Below are 23,763 nucleotides of genomic sequence, written 5' to 3'. Positions count from 1 at the left end.
GAAGATTCCACCAGTTAAGATGAGGTTATCGCTTAAATAGATCTTTGGGATTGGATTGGGAGGACACTTAATTGAAGAGATAAGACTAAATTAGGAATTCAGGGCAAGGTATAATGTCCAGTATATATTAATTTGTCTTTACTCACATCTCCTAGAATAACATCCTATTTGTCCCTTCTTAGGAAGACAAGCAATTTGATAGAGGATCCTGGACCTAGCTCACTTTCTGAATTGAGGGGAAGACAGTGAAGCTCATGATGTGAGGCTTTGGAGTTTTTCCAAACTATGAGGTAATACAGTAATAAAGAAGGTTTGATACAATTTCTGTATTTCTAAACCTTTCTAAAAATTGTTACAGTAGATAATACTGCAAACTCAACCATCTACAACTCAGCAATGGAGCTGGTGAGGTTTACACACTATGGGTCTCCTTCTAATCCAGGGCTATGTAAATAGTGAGTCCATTCAGTGGTATGTATATGTTTATGCCTGTGTGTGTGTACATGCACATAATGCACACATATACAGTGTGTGTGTGTGTGTTAGCCTAAGAGCAAAGAATTCAGATATTAATTTTAGAAAAAAAAAACTGTGCTCTTTTCACTGGGGCTTATTCTAAGATCCAGACCTAATTTATTATTTTGTTAGATTAGGAAATATGCCATGCAGCCTCCAAGTTGAAATTCCTATTTGTGATTACCTCACCTTGAGGAGATAAAGATGAAAAGAAAAACAACTGCCTTCCTGTACAGAGGAATTTTCTTTTTTTATGATGATATGATGATAGACCTTCACTAGGAGAAAGATCAACGTCTTCAATGGTAGGCTTTAGTTTAAAGTTCATAGCACATGAGAGATAACACTGCACAGATTAGCATGTCCTGCACAGAAAAATTTTTTTTTTACCAGCAAGTCTTTGTAATGAAAATAAACAAGTAAACTAGTCACAATAAATGATATCTCCACTTTTCTGGCAGGATTTTATAGAAGTAAACTAAAGAGAAAAGTTCCTGTCCGGTACAAAGGGCTTAGAGGTAAATGACCAGATAGCAGTAGACCTGGCAGTGGGTTCCACCCCACTGCTCTCTATTTGGAACTTCAGGAGGAGGTCAGCCCAACTGAACAGCAGTTCGGGGGGAGCCATTGACACCATACACACTGACAACCACAGACAACCACACACATCCCCAAAGAAGAAAGGCAGGGACCATACAAGTATCCTACCCTGAGGCCAAGGCTCAAAGAATTAACGACAGAAAGTTAGGTTCAGTTGCTTCTTTTTCCTCTCAAAATCCAGATTCCTAGTAGACTCTTTTCCTATTGTAATGCTGTGATGTATGCAACTTGGTCAATGTGAGCAGGTGATGGGAAAAATGTGCATTAAATGACATCAGAATCATTTCCCATTAAGTGTACACCTAATGTTTCTCGAAACTGACAGTTTTCCCAGGTTATGATCCTCAGTGAAGATTTGAAGTTTCTTTTGTGAAAAGTAACCAGGCAGAAAGAACACGCCCAGGACCAAGGAGGGCATTTAATTCACATGGGGAGAAGGAAAGGAGACTCCATCTACTAACTTCCAGTGATTCTGGATCTGTCTTTTCCACAGTATGGACCTATCTTTGGCCCAATCTCTTTTTTAATTACTTTTGCACTTCCCTCCATCAGCTGAGTGGATCTCTACATTGTATCTCCACGTATTAAAGCCACTTGGTGAGCTTTATAAAAATTACTACTGTTGGAACCTCACACTCAGTGACTCTGGCTCAAATGGTTGGTGTGGGGCTCAGGCTTCACTATTTAAAGCTCCCTAGGTAACTGTAGCTGTACTTCCTTAACTCTTAGCACAATGTCAAAGTCATAGTCAGTTCACATCAAATATCAGCTAAAATTGGTTATCAGCATGCTGTGAATCAAACCGGAGCCATTACTTTTAAGTCTATGCCATTTAAAATAGATGCTATTTGTGTCTGAGCATTTTAACAGGGCTTCGTGCCATTCACAACTGTTCATATTGAGAATTTTGCAGTTTTTCACAACTCAGTTTTAGAGACGTCTACTCGTCCTGTTACATTCAGTAAACTTGCCCCAACAAGCTAAGAGAAAATGCCAAAAATTAGCACTCCTACTGTTCAGGAGAGTGTGTTTTGTCTTCGTATAACTGCTTCAATTCCAGCACTTAGCAGGAAGACATTTAAATTTTTATTGTATTCCTATCAGAAGAAAAGAAGAATTTATAAGTTTGACACTAAACAATCACAGATGGAAGATTTGAAGTAAGATCACACATTTTACACTGAAGTATAATGTAGCTATCAGTAAATATAGACTGACACTTAGGACAAAATCCATCCAACTTTCCCTGTCACTTTAGGGAGAATGCAATATTTTCATTAAAGAATTCCCTGCAAAACCTTAAATGTCAAAATACAATATAATCATATAGAGAAAATCCTTCAAATTTAGTAATAAAAATTTCACAATACTGCTGAGAGACAAAATTGTCAGTTTGTAATTATGCCTCTTTCTCCACAGGTATCACTCATTACAGGAAGGAGAATACCATGGTAATGAGATTCCTAAACAAGAAAGCAGTAAAAACATATGCACACATATCAGATGACCCACATTATGGACAAAATATTGTTTGCTCTCTATCGTCATGATTTGAATTTGTTCATAAGTAGAGCAAACAATGAGAGAAAAGCAGAAAAAGTCTCTGATTTAAATACTGTCTATTGATAAAAATATATTTGAGAAAGCTTCTTGATATTAACCAGGAAAATTCCAAGAGCAGCTTCAATCCTGTTTGCTTTGCTTGCTTATAGGAAGTCCAAGTCCAGCCTTCTGGTCATTAACTGACAGCTGGACTCACTACGTACGCACTATCATCTGTCCCAACAGATTCTTCTCTTCCCCCAAAAATCCTTCTTTTGTGCCTTCTATTACTTCTGTTTTATAAAGAGATAACTTTTTTGTATCCTTTACATCATCTTAGAAATTACTTCCTAGCCTTAAGAATCACCTAAGAAGGGGCACCTGGGAGGCTCAGTCGGTTAAGCAGCTGACTTCGGCTCAGATCATGATCTCACAGTTCGTGAGTTGAAGTCCGACGTCAGGCTCTGTGCTCAGGGCCTGAAGCCTGCTTTGGATTCTGTGTCTCCCTCTTTCTCTGACCCTCTCCAAAGGGTGAGCTTTATAAAAAATACTAATGTTGGAACCTCACACTTAGTGACTCTAGCTCAAATGGTTGATGTGGGGCTCTGTGTCTCTCTCTGTGTGTGTCTCTCTCTCCAAAAAACAAAACAAAACAAAACAAAAAAACAAAAAAACAAAAACAAAACAAAAAAAAACATTAAAATAAAAAAAAAAGAATCACCTAAGAATCTTTTAAAAATTCTAAAGCTCAAGCTATGTCCAAGACCAATTCAATCACAATTTCTAGTATTTTTTTTTAACTCCACAGGTTATTCCAGCATGCAATTTTAAGAACCAGTGATTTACTGGTTCTCTATTATATGAATTATTTTTTAATACTTTCAAAACTTGTCTCTCTTTTTGATAGATGCCTGACAAAATCCTTCATGATTAACCAAGCTTTCTAGAAAAAAGTCACACAATCAAAAGGCTGATTCAATTTATAGTTTTGAGTATAAATCTGAAAAAGGTCATTCACTATTACCTAGATATCCTACTATGGCTCCTTAGTATTTGTACACCTGGGATGACCTATTTCATATTTCTACTTTTTTCTCAAATGTTACTTATTCCATCCACTCTCAGATGATGACCTCACTTGAGACTATAAAGCTATTAAGTCTGAACTTCTTTGACTTTACACAACTCTACTTACAAACAACCTATACCTATATCCAGAAAATGACATGGAAACAATGAGTTTAACTTGAATGAATGAGCATACAGATCAATGAGTTCGAGTCTCACTGGTTCCAGATTACTTCTGACATTTCAGTTTATGCATTAACCTCTGATGTCATGGGGAATATTTTGTTTTATGATTATGACATCAGTTTTCAGTTTCCTAGACTATTGTGCTATATCATATTAGTGAAGCATTACTAGTTTTGTTGATTTAACTCTGCTAGTTCAGTATTTTTTAAATGAGAAATTTGAATCATTTATGTTTTGAGATATACCCAGAGAGTTATATGCAGCATTAATATTTCAAATTGGATGAAGGTGTACTCATTTAGAAAATGTTCTTCTATAACACTATCCCCAAAAGGAAGAAGAAAATGACAACCGAGAAAGCAAAGCTTCTGTTGCAAGAATAATTCTTACTTTAGTTCAAAGGTTTTCTGAACAAGTGGAATACGAACATGACAGTACTGAAAGTGATGCATTCACTCTGCATTTGAATCTCCATTTATATATGATAAAACTAAAGTAGATGAAGTCAAATCAGAGGGGAAAACAAAACTTCCTTTGAAACAAAACTGGCAGCAAGCTCCCAATAAAAAGTTATGCAGTCCCTAACTTCCCCCCCTCAAAAAAAGTTATTTGAAAAGATTGTCTTAAAGCTATTCCATAAGACACCTGATTACCTGAAAATGAAGAAAATATTTGGAGTTAGTTGTTCCATGCAACTTTCTCCTTACCGCTGCCTTGTCTAGGAAAGGGTTACAAAGAGCCTTCTGAAAAGCCACAAGATTTTTCACCAAAACTAGCTTGAAACTCAGTGATGGCAACATTTTAATGCAGTTTGTTTTTGAAATGTACATTTAAAAATTATATTAAATTATATATATTATTTTAAAAATATATTATATTATTTCAATATTATAAATTTAAATAATATAATATTATATTATTTCATTTTCAAATTTAGGGTTAAATTTTCTTTGTATAGCTGATTCTTAAAATTACATTCTGCTTTATCTGCCAGTATTTTAAATCTGCAAGGTATGTGCTTAATGCTTAGACTTTATGTTCTACTTGATATGTTAAAAGGTTTATATACATTTATATTTAAAATTAGTTTCTTTTTTTTCTAGAATTTTAAACAGTCTTTAATAAAAAAATACTATCAATGATATTATTTTGGCATTATATGAAATTAATACTGTAGCAGTCTTCCCTTATCTGCAGGGGATAAGAGCCCCAGTGGATGTATGAAATCACAGATGATATGAAACCCTATATATACTATGTTTTTTCCTATATATACATACATACCTATGATAACATTTATTTCATAAATTAGGCACAGTAAGAGATCAACAACCATAATAGAACAATTATAGCAATGTATTACGATAAAGGTTATGTGAATGTGGCCTCTTTCTCCATATATTTTATCATACTAACACTTTTTCTTCTTGTGATGATGTGATATGATAAAATGCCTGCATGATGAGATCAAATGAGGTGAATGAAAGTAGGCAATGTTACATAGCCTTAGGCTCTCTATTGACTCTGACAATAGGTCAGAAAGAGGATCATCTGCTTCCAGATGGAAGTTAACTAGGTGTAAACTGAAACTGTGGAAAGAGGAATTGCAGATAAGGGGGCACCACTGTACCAGTATTGATGTTTTTCCCTAGTGTTGTGATCACTGGACATAGTGGCCTATGCTCGCCAGACCATACCTCTTTATAGCAATTCCTGATAAGGTACATGGTGAGTTAATGTGACTATGCCCTCTCCTTCAGATGACTGGATTAGGAAACAGCAGTACTTCCAAAAGAACCAAAAAGTCACCAGAATATTGGGCAAAACATATCCCTATCATTTTCTTCTCCTTTGAACGGCTTTAGCAGGTTATCTACATGCAATTAACATATACTTACTGAGGTTATCTTATATGTATAGCAGATATCTTAAATAGCCAATGATTACAATGGTAGCAAAGACTTATCCATATAGATTATCAATAACCTTATATCTTATTTTTCTAATCTGTATTCTTTCAGTTATTAAAAAATAGAGAAAAAATAAATCATAAAGCCATTCAGTCATCAATACTAGGTCTTCCTGGCTGAAGAATTCATGATAATTTTTTTTTTTATTTTATTTTTTTACAAATAGTTTATTGTCAAATTAGTTTCTACATAACACTCAGTGCTCATCCCCAAAGTGCCCTCCTTCATGCCCATCCCCCCTACCCCCCACATCCATCAGTCCTCAGTTTTTGTCAGCATTCAAGAGTCTCTCATGGTTTGCCTCTCTCCCTTTCCCCCACCATTTCCGCCCTTCTTCTCCCCCTTGGTCCTCCGTCAAGTTCCTCCTAATCCTCCTATACGTGCAAACATATGGTATTTGTCCTTCTCTGCCTGACTTATTTCGCTCAGCATAACACCCTCAAGGTCCATCCATGTTGCTACACATGCCAGATTTCATTGTTTCTCATTGCCATGTAGTATTCCATGGTATAGATAAACCACATCTTCTTGATCCATTCGTCTGTTGATGGACACTTAGGCTCTTTCCATGTTTTTGCTATTGTGGAGAGTGCTGCTATGAACATTGGGGTACATGTGCTCCTATGCCTCAGCATTTCTGTATCCCTTGGGTAAATTCCTAGCAGTGCTATTGCTGGGTCATAAGGGAGTTCTATTGTTAGTTTCCTGAGGAACCTCCACACTGTTTTCCAGAGGGGCTGTACCAGTTTACATTCCCACCAACAGTGCAGGAGGGTGCCCGTTTCTCCACATCCTCGCCAGCATCTAGAGTTCTCTGATTTGCTCATTTTAGCCACTCTGACTGGCGTGAGGTGGTATCTCAGTGTGGTTTTGATTTGTATTTCCCTGATGAGGAGGGATGCTGAGCATCGTTTCATGTGTCTGTTGGCCATCTGGATGTCCTCTTTGGAGAAGTGTCTGTTCATGTCTTCTGCCCATTTCTTCACTGGGTTGTTTGTTTTTCGGGCGTGTAGTTTGGTGAGTTCCTTATAGATTCTGGATATTAACCCTTTATCTGATATGTCATTTGCAACTATCTTTTCCCATTCCGTTGGTTGCCTATTAATTTTCTGGGTTGTTTCCTTGGCTGTGCAGAAGCTTTTAATCTTGATGAGGTCCCAACAGTTTATTTTTGCTCTCGATTCCCTTGCTTTTGGGGATGTGTCAAGTAAGAAGTTGCTGCGGTGGAGGTCAAGGAGGTTGTTTCCTGCTTTCTCCTCTAGGGTGTTGATAGTGTCCTGTCTCACGTTCAGGTCCTTTATCCATTTGGAGTTGATTTTTGTGCATGGTGTGAGAAAATGATCTAGTTTCATTCTTCTGCATGTTGCTGTCCAGTTCTCCCAACACCATCTGTTAAAAAGGCTGTCTTTTTTCCATTGGATATTCTTTCCTGCTTTGTCAAAGATCAGTTGGCTGTATACTTTTGGGTCCACTTCTGAGTTCTCAATTCTGTTCCATTGGTCTATGGGTCTGTTTTTGTGCCAATACCATACTGTCTTGAGGATGACAGCTTTGTAGTAGAGGCTGAAGTCTGGGATGGTGATACCTCCCGTTTTGGTTTTATTTTTCAGTATTACTTTGGCTATTCGGGGTCTTTTGTGGTTCCATACAAATTTTTGGATAGTTTGTTCTAGTTTTGAGAAGTATGCTGGTGCAATTTTGATTGGAATTGCATTGAATATGTAGAGTGCTTTAGGTAGTAATGACATCTTAACTATATTTATTCTTCCTATCCATGAGCATGGAATGTTTTTCCATTTCTTTGTGTCTTCTTCAATTTCCTTCATAAGTTTTCTATAGTTTTCATCATACAGATCTCTTGTATCCTTGGTTAGGTTTATTCCGAGGTATTTTATGGTTTTTTGTGCAATTGTGAAGGGGATCAGTTTCTTGATTTCTCTTTCTGTTGCTTCATCATTGGTGTATAAAAATGCAACCGATTTCTGTACGTTGATTTTGTACCCTGCAACTTGGCTGAATTCTTGGATCAGTTCTAGTAGGCTTCTGGTGGAGTCTGTCGGGTTTTCTATGTAGAGTATCATGTCATCTGCGAAGAGTGAAAGTTTGACTTCCTCTTTGCCAATTCTGATGCCTTTGATTTCCTTTTGTTGTCTGATGGCTGATGCTAGGACTTCCAGCACTATGTTAAACAACAGTGGTGAGAGTGGACATCCCTGTCGTGTTCCTGATCTCAGGGGGAAAGCTCTCAGTTTTTCCCCGTTGAGGATGATGTTAGCTGAAGGCTTCTCATAGATGGCTTTGATGATGTTTAAGTAGGTTCCTTCTATCCCAACTTTCTCGAGAGTCTTTATTAAGAAGGGATGCTGTATTTTGTCAAATGCTTTTTCTGCATCTATTGACAGGATCATATGGTTTTTATCTTTTCTTTTATTGATATGATGGATCACATTGATTGATTTGCGAATGTTGAACCAGCCCTTTAACCCAGGAATGAATCCCACTTGAAGAATTCATGATAATTTAAAGTGATGACAACCATTATTTTTTCATTAAATTTTCTAATCAATGAGTGATCACTAAATTCATTTCCTTAGACTCAAGTTTTTTCACTTATTTGAAGTTTAATATTCCAAAATGACTTCAATCTCTCTCTAGTACATCAGTCCTAGTCTTACTTAGACTTACTGATTTCATTGTAGAGTTTTCTTATGCCTTTTTATTCTAATCTAACTGAAGTTCATAAATGCTACCAACAATCTTCTAACCCAGTCTCCTACATATTTATATGACATTTTCTACTTATCTCTATCACTGTATCTAGTACATGCAGTAGTATAAAGATACTTGTCTGCTTACTTGTCTGTTTTCTCTTTTGAGTTCTGAGACCTTGAGGGCAAGAGCTATTTTTCAACTGAGACTATCTACCACTTAGCAATACTTCGTACATAGTAGAAACATATAAACATCTGAAGCATGATGGGATTTTATAAATTGTGTTAAAACTCATTTTAAAATGTGTTACGAATATGTTAAATTTATAGTTTAAATTGATACATATCTCAAATTTACTAACTTTTAAAACTGAATTTGCTTTAAGTTAATCTGCCTTCTTTCTCTCTTTCTCTGCTTCTATATATATTTAGAAATTTTCTGCACAAGTATGTCAGAAAAACATATTAAATTTTATCTAATGCCCATACAGACTAACACACAAATACCCATATAAGAGATATATCATAAATGCTAATCGGTTAATATACATCCTAGAGATCATCTTAGAAATTAAAACTAGCTGAGGTAATCCTCAGATCTCCTTATACATGAAGGGTAAGTAAGGTGTTTTGGTAGCAACATTCAATAAATGTCATGATGAACTAAAAACAAAAAATTACTATTTATTCTTAGTGAGACTCACTTCAGAAATGGCTTAATTTACCACATATATCAACTTGGAAAATGTCATTTGATTTTTAACAAAGAATTCTTACATTTGCTGATATTTTAAAGAGGACATGAATTAACCATTTTAAGAAACTTTTATATTAAAGGCAAAATTCTAAAAAAACACTCTTAGGTGGAATTGGAACACCAGTATCCAGGACCTATTTATTTAGGAATAACTAATAATTATACTAAAAATAGCTAATTAAAAATAGCTAATTAGAAATAATTAATCTTAATTTAAATAAAAGTTAACTATGAGCTATGTGCCCCTGGCAATATTCTTATATCCATATTAAATCATTTTACCTTCAAAACAATCCTCTGTGGCAAGTGCTGCTCCATTTTACCACCAAACAAACAAAGGCCCAGAATGGCAAGCATCCTACCCAAGCCACACAGCTTAAAGTCTTAGATCCCACTCCGATAGTCTTCTTACCCACTATGCTCTACCTTTTCCTAAAAGATATTCATTGATTATAACTTGGTGCCTAATCTATACATTGTTTTACTTTGTTTTCTTTTCTTTTAATAATGTTCTCAAACTGGAAAGCAGAAGAAAAAGACAACCAACAAGCTGCTATCATTTTCCGGCTGTACAACATCAGTCATATCCCTTTACTTTTGTGAACTGCTGTTTCAGCAAAATGGGACTGTGACATTGACCTAGCACACCTTAGTACTCTTCCTTGTCCCCAGGTTTCTTTTGAACTAAGATGAGATATTAAAAAAGGAAAAAAATTGCTTTTATTCATATTTATTATTTTATTTCTTGTATGGTAAGTGATATAAAAATATAAAACATATAAAAATAATTTAGCCATCCCCACTCCCCTCTCCTGTATTTGATTCTTTCATATGACTACATGGCAGGACAATAAGAAATATGAATGTATTTATTCACAACTAATTAAAAAATAATCTAGGAAATAAAAAATTCACAGCAAATATTCCTCTGCTTTAAAGAGAGTGAAAGAAGTTTTTGAAATTCAAAATTAGGAGTATATAAGACAAAAAACAAGCAAAACAAATCAGCCAAATCGGTATCATTCTGAAAAAATCAGTATTGACATTAATGATTTGTGATGAATAGAATACATATCTAAGTGCCTAATGAATTTATGTACATGTTTTAATTTAAAAAACTCTCTAAAAATGTGTTGTTTTCTTCTCTTAATTCATTTTTCCTCTAGTAAAGGAAAATAAAAATAAAATTCCAGAAGGCTAACAAGTTTAAAAATGCTTAAAATATGAATAAGCAACCAGGTTGCTCCTCAGTCTTAAAAAATTTCTTAAAATGATCTTTTTAAATATTAATTTCTTATATGCCACTTGACAAAAAATTACTCTACTTATAACTACAACTGGTGATTGCAGCTAATGAACCACTGCTAAAAATATTACAAGGTAATATTTTATTTATATATACATCTACCTATTTATTACATACATATACATCTACCTGATACCCTTTTTTAGAAAAATGTGAAAGCCTTGTGATGTGCTAGATCTGTGCCAGACTAGTTCTTGGAGATATAATAGTGAATAGGATACAGATGACCCCTATTTTCACTGAGTTTTAAATTTACCAAGGGAGTTGTATATTTAATAGTTTCTCAAATGTAATTTTGTTAAGTGCCATGAAAGGTAAGTACAGGGTAATATGAAAATGTGTAACAGGGGAAACTGGCATCTCATGAGGCTTTAGGAAAGGCTTCCCTAAGGATGTGAGATTTGCTGATGAGGGATTTGGTCAGGTGTGGGAGGGGTGTTTGAGTGAGATGATTTCAAGAAAGGAGAACGGAAAATGTATAGAGCTCAGAGTGGGAGGAGGTTGGTCCCTTCAGTGAACTGAAAGAAGGCTTGTTTGGCTGGAGCAGAGCAATCAACTGGGAGACCCACAGGAGACCATTCATGGGAGACTTATAGGTCAGCTGGAGGACACTAGTCATTGGAGCCATTAAGCAGGACAGTGACATGATCAGGAAATGGAAAAAGAAAATATTTGAAGTCTTGATAGCTCATAGGGAAAGATTTCATAAAACAACATCAGTAATCAGATATTATAGAGCTATTTGGAGATCATTGATTTTAAAATTTGTACAGAAATGCTAGATTTAGATAAGATAATAAGACAGAAGGAATAAAAAAATAGGTGTTATACTGGTGTTAAATATTAGAAACCATTTGTTTTAAGAACAAAAGAATAAACAAAGATCTTAATCCTATATCAAAGAATAATCTCAAGGTTATATTTTATACCACAAATATGCTCACTTTATAGGCCTTATAGAAAGAAGTGTTAGAAATAATTATGTTTATTTATTGTTACTATTTATCGTTACTATGGGAAGAATTTCCAAAACAGAACAGATGCTCAGCCTTTCATAGGTGGGATAAATACAGTTAAGGTGATATTAATATAGATATTTCACAAAGTTTATGAGTTACTGACATTTGTTAATATCCTGGCAGTCCATGACCCATTTATACCCTTATGGGATATACACTAAGACTCAGAGGAGATCATTCTTATTATGTATTTGCATCAGATCTTTCTTATTTAAAAGTTATCAACATTTATTTAACGAGGGCCATTAATCTCCATCATCTGCAGATAATCCATTTTACTCTGATGCTTGCTTGTAGGTTGTTATTCGCTTCAGGCTAGAAATGTCTTAGGCAAAGAAGGACAGTCTCAGAAAAAGGACTTTATTAAGTACTTCAAACTACGGACACTCTCTACTCAATAGGTATAGGCTCTGAGTTGACAATGCTTACACAAGTTCCAGACTGAAGCAGTAAACTGAGTTAAGATTACTAGTTCTTAAATGCAGTGGGTGTCAAGAATTAATGACATAGGACTGAATTAATGACACAGGACTGGTTGCATAAATTCAGAGGTTTTCTTTTATTTCAGTTCTCTGTTTGGAAAACTGTTTTCATTTCCACACATCCAAGGAAGCCCTTCCAGTTTCTTTTTAAGCTATCTTAGACTCTCCTTAGACTGTAACAACTCAATAAACTGCTTTTATAAATGAAATAAAACATTTAAAAAATCTCTCACTAAACCCTCAGTTCTCCTTACTTTACATGTTTGATGTAGTTATTTACATAGGTTCACAAACTCTATCTTTTTCTCAAGATATAATTAAAAGAATTAACTGTGCAACAAAGGCCTTACTGGAATGGCTATATTTGTGGACAATGTTCAGAGTCAGGGAGGACCCGCTGCTTTTAAGCAATTGAGGCTGATTTTACTTATGGATATCATGCCTGAAAAGTCTGTTCAGGAATCCTTGTCTGCAGTGTGGCTGACACAGTGTAGTCTCTCAGGTCAGGAAGGTCACTTCCGGTCACAAACTTCTGTGACCCTAAGAGGAGAGGAATACACCCAAAGGTATAGGCCATATGGGTGAAATCTGGGGTATAGTTTAAAGGGTTGGGCTTGCTAACCTCAAGTTAGTAAACAATAGAGATTATTTGTTTATTTAACAAATGGAGACTTTAAACATCCAACCTGGAGTTCCTTATAAAAATTTTCAGATAAAAATGAATTAATTTGAAGCTCTAAGGCTTTTACTTTAGAAAAATAAGTCAGCCTTACACATACATTTCCCAGTCTAAAATGATGAAATTTCCTAAAACTCAAATTCTCAAATAATCGTGGTTGACCAGACAGGACAGAAAATATTAGTTGATTTGTATATTTTATCATTCAACATCCTTCAAACAACAGTGACCGTGGAATATTTATAGTCTTCCTATTTTTAAAATAAATACACATTTCATTTTTGTACATCACAATATCCTTAGTCTTGGTTTTCACACTTATAATAGAAATATACTGGTGTACAATTACCTCAAAGACCAATAGTCTTAGTTTAATATGCTATGATATCACAATGATATCTTTCTTTTGTTTAATGTGTGCCAACACTAAAGTAATAAACTCAAATGATAAAATTCAGAATAATAATTCTAGGCTTTAAAAATAGCTCACCCCACTTGTTGATAAAAACATTACATAAAGTGCAGCTATCATTCTACTTTTGCACCATATATCACTGGTCTTCTAGTAACTTAATTTGTGCAGCTTATATGTGACAGTATATTAAAGAAATAAAGTTATACTTTTTTTTTTTTAAATCTAAAGAGCCAATTCAAAACATTCTACATGATTTATGTTATGTGTAATATTAGTTAAGATTCTGAGCACAGATGGGATATGTGTTCAACTCCTACTTACCCATGAAATTGAGATACCCTTCTCCTCCAAGAGCGTGAGTAATGAGTCGAATCATTTTATGAAGCTGTATTCCACGATCAATAACTGGAGTAAACGGGGTCAGAACACTCATGTTGGTATACATTTCAGCATCCATCAACCAAAATGCCAGTGTCTTATCCCCAACAAGTGCCTGTAGAAATAAAAGTCAATGAGATAAAATGTAACGAATAGGTACTAAGCAGTCATGATTTACACTAGAGTAACACATGATTACAGAGGATGGGAAACCATCTAGGAGAGGGTGTTAGAATTAGTATTAATTTCATGTGCTTTCCAATAGTTGCTTTCTATGTTGAAGGTGAACTGGTATAATCATGTGAGCTGGTCAGATATCAACGCATTGATTTTCAGGACTGATTATTATTTTTTCTTTAATGTTTATTTCTGAGAGAGAGAGAGAGAGAGAGAGAGAGAGAGAGATAGCGCTAGCATGAGCAGGGAAGGGGCAGAGAGAGGGAGACACGAAATCTGAAGCAGGCTCCAAACTCTGAACTGTCAGCACAGAGCCCAACGCGGGGCTTGAATTTGTGAACTGTGAGATCATGACCTGAGCTGAAGTTGGGCACCCAACAGACTGAGCCACCCAGGACTGATTTTTATTTTTAAAGAGCTTAGTGAAAACTCAGGATAAACCACTTGAATATTTGTTATATCTGAACTGATGCTTCAAATTTTCTGAAATTGGAATAAATATTTATTATAATTGTTGAGACTACTAAATAAACTTTAAAATTAGTTTGCATTACCATTTTATTTGTTTTGAAAGAATGGAAGGTTTTCTTAAAAATCATTTATATGTATATGTATTTATATTTATGTATATGTATTTATATATATATAATATGTACATAAATATACTAAAATGGACTCTCCCCTTCAGCAGAAGGTTGACAGCTTTTTCTTAAAATGTTAGATTTCCTTTCTCATTGAATTTGCCATCTAATCTAAAATCAGTTTGTTTTATATGAAAATATAACAGTTGATAAATGGGGCAGGTAATTCAGAAACATCCTGAGAAGCAGAAGAGATGCCTCTTAATTATCCAGATTTTTTATGGTTAAAAACAGATAACTAACACAAAGTGTTTTTCACTGACAAAAATAATATATAGTGAAACATATGATAGAACATAAACTGTAATCTCCTTATCCCATTATAGTAATTTTCAATTTTAGAAAAATACTTTTACTTATAAATCTATTATAATCTCTAATCGATTTTGATTAAAATGATTTTTCTTTAAAATACTGTTTCAAGACTAACTACTCATTCCGTGGGTCTTGTCCTTATTTTGAGGGCCAAGAAGGAATTAGCTCAGAATATGGCTCCTGGCATAGACTTCTGAAAGTCTGAATATTCACTTTATCAAATTAGACTCTTTGTTCTCTGACTCATAGGTAAATATTTTAAATCTAAATATATAAAGTGGAATGTGTTCAGTTAAGGACTGAATGGCATCCTCAAATCCATGTATGTCTTAACCTCCACTGTGACTGTATTTAGAGAGAGGGTCTATAAAGAGTTAAGCAAGATTAAATAAGGTCATAGCTGAGGTTCTAATGCAATGAGAGGTGTCCTGAGATGAAGAGAAACGGATACCAGTGAGGAGTGCACTGAAGAAAGTCCACGTGAGAACAGAAAGACGATGGCCACCTGCAAGCTTCCGGGAGAGGCGTCGGATAAAAATAAACCTGCGGACACCTTGATTTTGGACTTCCGGAGCTGGGAGAAATACTTTCCTGTTGTTTATACTGCCCTGCCTGTGGAATTTGGTTAGGGCAGCCCTGGCAGACTAATACATGTACTGATAAAACGCAGCTTCAATTGGACATAGAACTTAGAGTGTAGTACAAATTTAATTCAAAAATAGGCTCTATCACTAAAACAGTTTGAAGATAGTGCATATAAAATATACATGTTAGTTATTAGTACTGGTTCTTAAACAATTTGACAAATTCTAATTAGATTTTTACTATGATGTGGATTTTTCTATAGTACTTATCTTATAAATATACATCTTTATAATTTTATCAGATTTAAGATTTAATGTATTTTTGCTTTTAGAAAGAGCTACGAAACTTGCCTCGTTTTGTACAGTCCTGACATGCTTTCATACAAGGCAGATTTATCTGAATCTTTAAAGTATGAAATAATTCTTGGTAAATCTATAATCTTATGTACATTTTGCAAGGAAAACTATGAAAATAGTCTAGGTGTTGCATCTTTGATTTGTTTAACCCATTCTTTTACTCTTTCATTTATATAAAATAAATATATCTAGGGAGCTCAAAATATGTTACAATTGCTAGGAGTTTGCAATATAAAGAATTTATGCAATTATTTCAGTTTTCATATTGTTATATATTTCGTTGTTATATATGAGTTCCTCCACCTTAAATTAGTATTATTTGTTTTTAAATTTTTTATTATAGTTCTCTTTTTCATAGGTATTGATTTGATCTGCCCTACAGCCAATTTAAGTTGAAAAGAAAGCACTGACCTGATTTAGAAGATACAAAATTTGATATATGTTTACATCATGAATCAGCAAACTTTCTGTAAAGGCTACATAGTACGTATTTTAGGCACTGTGGGCCACTTTCTCAGTCTCCACTACTTAAATCTCCCATTATGGCTCAAAAGTAGCCACAGACAATACATAAGTGAATGAGGTTGGCCGTCTTCCAATGACTTTTACCAAAACAGGCAGTAAGAAGAACTTGGCACATGGGATTTAGTAGCTGACCTCTGGTCTACTTTATCACTTTCTTAATAATTAGGGGAGACATCTGACAACCTACCTGTTTATCTTAAATGGTCAAATTCTGCTAAAATAACAGGCTTGGGGTGCCTGGGTTGTTCAGTCAGTTGAGTGTCCAACTTCGGCTCAGGCCATGATCTCTTGGCTCGTGGGTTCGAGACCCACATCGGGCTCTGTGCTGACAACTCAGAGCCTGGAGCCTGTTTCGGATTCTGTGTCTCCCTCTCTCTCTGCCCCTCCCCCACTCATGCTGTGTTTCTCTCTGTCTCAATAATAACATTAAAAATTTTTTTTAAGTAAATAAAATAAAATAACAGGCTTATTATTTAAGCTTCAATTTTCTTAATACACATATTGCAAATAATTTCAGAAATGTTTACTGTCTCCCTTATAATGCATAATGAGTACATTTTATGTTGTTTATGTTTATGAGGATTAATATGGCTTTAAATAACTAAATGGCTTTTGTTCCTCTCTTTACTTATGTTTACTGAACGACTACTAGGAGCAGTCACAGTGCTAAGGCTGGATATATAAAAGGTAATGAGAACAAATGTCTGCCTGAAATGTGATGAAAGCATGGAGAATCAGGCAACTGTTTTCCCCCATAGAACTACATGAAGACTTCAGGGAGAATATGACATCGGAGTCGGGGCAGGAGGGCTTCACTGGAGCTCCCCAGGTATAGTAGGCATTTGCAGGTGTGTGGGAAAGTACCCGATTGGAAAAAGGTTGACCTCGTCAGGAATGGGTGAGGATTTTATAGTACTGAAGACAAAATGCTTGGACAGTTGAGCAGAGAATGAAGGTGGAAACTTTGGCTTGGCCACAATACGAGTGGCCTTAAATGAGAAGATTTAATCAAAAGATGTGGGTTGGACAAAATGAGCTTTGCCCTTTGGAATATATCTCAGGCTGCATTAGAAAGGATGGGCCAAAGCTGGAGAAATAGAGGTCAGGGTGATTACTTAGCAAGAGATTTCAGTGATTTCAGGAAAAAATGATGAAACCTTGTCAAAAGGCATATGAGAAAACCTCTAGAAGGAAACTTAGAATGGAAATTAAAATTAACCTGGATCTGCACCAATATTCCACTTGCTACAACAAAGGAAAACATGTAAGAGAACACTTGCAACTGTCAATTAAAATTTTTTAATTACAGTTTTGCTGAGTAAAAATAGTACTACATTTTGAGGTTAGAATTTATGGATCTGTAAAATATTTTTTAAATGTTTTTTAAGTCTGAGCTCTCTTCACATAAAGATAACTATAAATTATATTAACTGTATTAAATCTCAGATATTTGTATTTAGATATTTTTGCATTAGATATGTTAATAAATACAGAGAGACACACAGTTAATTTATACATATATTCATTTACCTGATCATGGCTTTCTGCATAAGCAATGCATTTTTCAAGGTAGCGTCTGTTTGTGAGTGTGTATACAATATTGCCCATGTTCCAATCCTCATCTTTAAACTCTTTAAGTAGCTAAATGCAAGAGAGAAAATAATTTGAATAAATCATTATAGTTCTTACTTTAAATCACTGTCTGTGTCAAGAATCAAAATCATTTGACCTATAGATATAAGTGCACTCACGTCGCAAAAATATCTTTGGTTAAACTTTTACTAAAATTACAGATTTTATACAGACTATCCAAATGACAGTGATGTGGGGTGTGCGTGTGTTTGCTTTTGGGCAGATGGTTTGATCAGTGCACTTTAGAACTTTTTTCAATCTTTTCCCGCCCTGTAACAACCGCTACCTCTTGATTAATGACCACAGTGAAATGTTATTATGCAATATATCTTTTTATAACTTTCAAAAGGGAGAGATATACTTGCTACATTTTTAGGTTTGTATCAAGAAAATTTTAGCAGGAATAATGTTTTGTTCCATTCTTTTAAAAAATGACAACTGGGGCGCCTGGGTGGCTTAGTCGGTTAAGCGTCCGACTTTCGCTTAGGTCATGATCTCGCGGTTCGTGGGTTCGAGCCCCGCGTCGGGCTCTGTGCTGACTGCCAGCTCAGAGACTGGAGACTGTTTCAGTCTGTGACTCCCTCTCTCTCTGACCCTCCCCTGCTCACGCTGTCTCTCTCTCTCTCTTAGAAATAAATAAAAACATTTAAAAAAAATGATAACTAAACAAAGAACAACTATTATTTGAAAGTTTAAAAGTTAATTATCATGAAATAATTACTATCTTAATAGACCGCACACTAATTTAGTTGCCACTCAGACTTCAATCTGGCTTCTGCTCCATTTTGATGCAAATGGCCTTGCCAAGACTGTAGATGACTAACTCTTACGTAATATTTTCTCTATCTTAGGCAAATATTTGCTGTACATGTTGGGAGCACTGACTCTATCCCTTTCTATGTTATCTTCTGTTTTATGTAATTATTTGAAAATCTTTTTTGCATCACAAAAGTGGACCCAAATAGAAAGTTAAAATAATATTACAAAATCCCCAGTGATTTACTACTTTTATGTAATTTGCGCATTTAAAAAATTAATCCCATAAATGACTATTATTTCTTTAAAAACCAGTTAAGCACACAAGAGTATTAATCCAAATGGTAGCTGTAGTACCATATGTACTCCATATGTACTTCTCCATATTCACATTTCTGTGCAATCCTTTACCTAACGTGGAGGTGGGGACCTTGGAAAATATGATAGATGTTCTCTGAGGAAACCATGAGAAACAATGAGAGATAGCAGCTGAGTAATGTTTTAAGTTATTAAGACTGTGATCCCTTGCCTTACATGGGCTTTAGAGCCGTGATAAAGTTAAATACATCTGCCTTTAGAGAATTCACGATCTAAGAAGAATGATGTTCATATCCTAAACATAGGACAATATATTTTTCCATTTGTATGAGGTACTAATTAGTACAGTACCTTGAACATACAAGGTACTAAAATGTTTTGTAAGTTAAATTAAATATTAAAAAAAAAACCCTGTCATCATTGACATTATGTTGGTAAAGATTTAATGTCATAGTTATGTATTGTACAAATTGTCTGGTGGGTACAGGAAAGAAAATTAATATAGTATTACAATAATTAGTTCCTTCATAGCAAGACCTCTGGTTTTTCTATCCAAGGCTGAACACATCTACCATTGTGATGCCATGACACCAGTTCATGTCTGTACTAAAGGGCTCATCAGAAAACTATGATTATTTGATACAAAGCTGACTCCTTATGCATATTTAGCCTATCATCATGGACAGCCACTCAGAAGCGTTCTATTCAAATCTAAGTCTATATAACAATAGTGGTCTTTTAGATAAATATTAAATAAAATATAATCCAAGCACTTAATTGTCATTGAATTTAATAAAACTGTATTAGAAATCATGTGCAAGTTGTCATGTACAGTTATGCATTACTAGTTCTTGGCATATGGTAAGGATTTTTAAATGTTAAATAAAGGAATGGATGAATCTAAATCTGCTCAGGTAAAAACATACTATGAAGCAAGTAAGGGGAATGAAGGAGTAACTTTTACATTGATGATTTGCAGGTAGGAATGGATGTTTTGATGAAGTTGAATGTGTTTTAAATATAGAGCACTGAAGTTTCATAAAACTGGATTGATAATGCAAAATTCCATGTACATAGCTCACATTATATTAGTATTTTCCCCTTGCCTAAATAATACAAGTATGAACACTTTAAACTAGAATTTTTAGAAGTTTGTAAAACATCTAATTAAAAAGCATAAGAATCAACACATTAATGAGAGAATTTTTAATACTACCATTATAATATTTGTAACAAATGATAACAAATTAAATAAATCAAAGAAACAATAATAAACCAACATAATACATAGTATTTATGGGGAAAAAATTGCATAAAATCCTACCTGGATCCATTTATCTGGAATCGCCATGGCTAATCGATAGTCAAAGCCGACTCCTCCCTGGGAAATTGGAGAACAGAGAGCTGGCATTCCTGATACATCCTAAAACAAAGCCATCAATATTATCAGTTTACATTGTTCAAATTCTTAGTAAATATTCTTTTGGTTGTAAATTCTGGCCCAATAAATAAAAAGAGTAAATGGATGCATATCTTTTTGGAGTGTTTTGGTAGCATAATTGTAAAAGTAGTTAAAACTATAACAGCATTTCCCACCAAGCTTTTATGTAATGCTTTTCACTGCAGCACAACTTCAATCTCATGAGACTATTTTTCTTTTCCTTCGTATAACAAAGATATAATGTTATTATATTATAATATAATAAACAAAAATGATGACTGCTAAAACATAGTATTTTAGACTTATTTTTGAGCCACTACATGAACGTTTAGCTCTTCCTTTCAAACACAAAAATACATGTAGTATATATCTGTCATGTTTGTTCTCTCTGTATAATGTACTGACATGGAGCGTATTTTGTGAGCACTTAGCTTGTGATGAGATAGAAGACTGTATATTACGAATGAAGCAATAAGATGGCTTTCACTATAGTCGGCCACACTTGAAATGGATCTAAAGGTTATCTAGTGGATCCTCTTCATCTAGAAGACACAGAAACTGAATCTCACATAGGGGAAGGGGTTTCTAAAGATATGTTTCTCAATGATACAGTCAGGACTCAGATGTCAGGTCCTGCAACAGAATATCTTCCTCCTCTGTCATGCCACCACCTGATTACTGATAATTGGGAATTTAAAAAAAAATTGGTATAAGGACCCAGATGTAGCAAAGTATATTATAGTAGCAACTATGATGAAGTGTGAGACATGTATTAGCAATTCTAACTCTATATTATCTTTCAAATAAATCCTTTTCTTTTGCTCCATTTATACAACCATCATCTTACTTAATCTTCATTACTCCTTGCTTAGACCTTTATGCTTCCAAAAGGAATTCCCATCTCCAGTTTTCCTTCATATTAACTGCTGCTAAATTAGCAACTTATGAGATTGTGCCCTATCACTGCTCAACAATGGCTTTCAATAGTCAACAATCAAAAATTCAAATTCTTTAGCTAAAGATTCAATTCAACAATCATACTTTAAGCATTGACAATATAATTTCCTATTTGATTATCTGCCTCCTTACTTGCTGTTAGAATGTAGGATCCATGGGGCAAGGGTTTTACTGTTAGTGTTGTTCACTGATATATATGCCAAGAATTCAGAGCGGAGAAGAGTAACTGGCATAAAGCAGGAACTCAATAAAATTTGATGAGAGAATTAATAAAGGTGCCGTCAGGAATTTGAAGGTAAGTAAGACAAAATATGTGACCTTTGAGATTCATAAACTAGGACCTAAATAAACATATACACATTTATTATCATGAAATAATAATGTGATATAATTGTTATAATTGTTAACTGAAGTACACAGAAAACAGAAGATAGAGGCCTATATCTTTCCAGCATGATTTCTACTATTATATTTCAAGTACTAAATACATCATCCAGTTGAAATATTCACTCTTCCCTGTGCTTGTCACAGCTTTTCTATGTATGTCACTGTCCAAACTCTTTCTTGTATCATTATCCTTACTTTCTATAATTATACACTCTGAGCTCTTTGAAACTTAATTCAAATACTTCTTCATCTACAGCACCATCCCCAAACTCTTCCCACAGAAAAGCTGGAAAAAAGAAATATATGGACTTTTCTGGACTTCTAAAATAATTTATTAATTGCTTTCTAATGGAAGAGAGATACAGTTTAGTGCATAGTAGAATACATCTGTAAGAAAAATAAATATTTGTCAATAAAATCTTAGTTCTATATAGCACTTCATAGGTTATAACTGTAAAAGGACAAAAATGTGAAAAGGGTGCATGTTTAATGGAAAAAAAATTTCAAAGAAGTTATATCTATCAAATATGTCACATTTTAACTGATACAGTAGGAATTTAGTTTGATCCCTTATAAACATTGGCTGTATATGTTTTACGTACCAGCTACTTATGTTAGTCGCTGGAATTATAGACAAAAAATGCCTTCACAGAGAGTTCTCATGAGACTAATAAAAGTTTTCCTAAGGCTGGTGATAGGCTGGTATTAAAGATCCAGATACTTTTTTTCTCAAGAAACATTAAGGTGTATTCTATATTTGCTCTAAAGGTAGTTTCAGGAAATACTTTGATAGGAAATAGAATCTGCTAAGAAAAATATTTGGACACCGGTTGGTTTTGACTCCTAAAATTGAATCCTTAGAAAGCTACTCCATTAATTTATATGAAATATTTGTAGTTCTCTTTTGAAAGAGGAGAGTTTATGACTATCCTTTTAAAATCTTAAAAAGAAACAAAGGTAAACATAAAGGCCAATAAAATGAATATATTTTAAATAAAAAGGTTGATACCTACCAACATAGCATATAAAAATTATCATGTGTTCCAAATAAAGTTAAAATAGTTTCTTTTTTTTTTTTTAATATTTAAGGGTCACTTATGACTATTACAAAGGGAGAGAAAAATTCAATCAAAAAATTTTTTAATTAATATAGCAAATGGAACAATGGGAAATGGTAGATATATTCTAGGAAAAAAGGCTTCCACTTTAATAACTGTCATTATAAATAAATTTAAATTTCGACTATAGGACTTTATATAAATTGCATTAGTTATTTGTTACACCATATTTCTTTTGTAAAAAACAAGTTCGTGAGGATCAATTTCACATTTTGTAGAGACTCTCACTAGACAGAAAAGTGATATACTGAAATTGAAGTAGTTTTCAATTTAAGTAGAATAAATTGAAGACACATCTTGTTAAAAAAATCTAAAACCAAGTAATATAAAGTAGGCTAAAGTCTCAAAGTTTCATTGTTAGAGACACTGATAATCAGAAAAGGACTCCCTAGATGATGAAACTACTCTACTTGAAATGAACGGAAAGATCAATGTAACAATTTTAAGTTTTATGTATTAAATAATTGCTTCTTTTTCTTCAGTACCCAATTTTGATTTGTGCTGTCATTAATTGTTTGTAGTAATTTTTCATTTATACTGTCTCTGCTTGAATTGCCATAAACATAATCAACAAACTTTTTAATGTTTGAAGGTAAAACCATATAAAGACAAAAGTTTAAAATACACTCTGATATTAAAAGATATTCAGCATATAAAGTATTAGCACAAGTATTAACAAGATTTATAAGATATGACTGAATTTAAGTAGGTAGAGAGTGTGGAATAATATAGGATAATCAAAATGATACTATAATTGTGTGTTTTAAAATTCTGTATAACAATTTGTTCCAGAAATTTAGGATCCACTTCTCTGGTCCTAGAAGATATTTAGAAGGCAAAATGTCTAAAGGAGGTTAACTTTTCTCTATCCAGAGATAATAAGGAATCATATTATTATAGGAAGGAATCAACCACCTAGTTGAAGA

General features: G+C 34.1%; 1 protein-coding gene across 1 annotated transcript in view; it reads right to left on the bottom strand.

Moving 5' to 3' along the window:
• Positions 1 to 23,763, bottom strand: part of GBE1 (1,4-alpha-glucan branching enzyme 1) — a 271,692-nt gene that overhangs the window by 57,048 nt on the left and 190,881 nt on the right. Inside the window, exons 10-12 of the mRNA XM_039253680.1 lie at positions 20,259 to 20,357; positions 17,759 to 17,869; positions 13,573 to 13,744 (exon numbers count right to left, since the gene is read on the bottom strand). Of these exons, the coding sequence (XP_039109611.1) occupies positions 13,573 to 13,744; positions 17,759 to 17,869; positions 20,259 to 20,357 (382 nt within the window). The remainder of the gene's footprint in view (positions 1 to 13,572; positions 13,745 to 17,758; positions 17,870 to 20,258; positions 20,358 to 23,763) is intronic.

This window comes from Hyaena hyaena, unplaced genomic scaffold (genome assembly GCF_003009895.1).
Source record: "Hyaena hyaena isolate Hyena2069 unplaced genomic scaffold, ASM300989v1 scaffold_460, whole genome shotgun sequence".
In the NCBI taxonomy this organism is placed as follows: Eukaryota; Metazoa; Chordata; class Mammalia; order Carnivora; family Hyaenidae; genus Hyaena; species Hyaena hyaena.
This window is presented reverse-complemented; position numbering and strand designations above follow the sequence as displayed.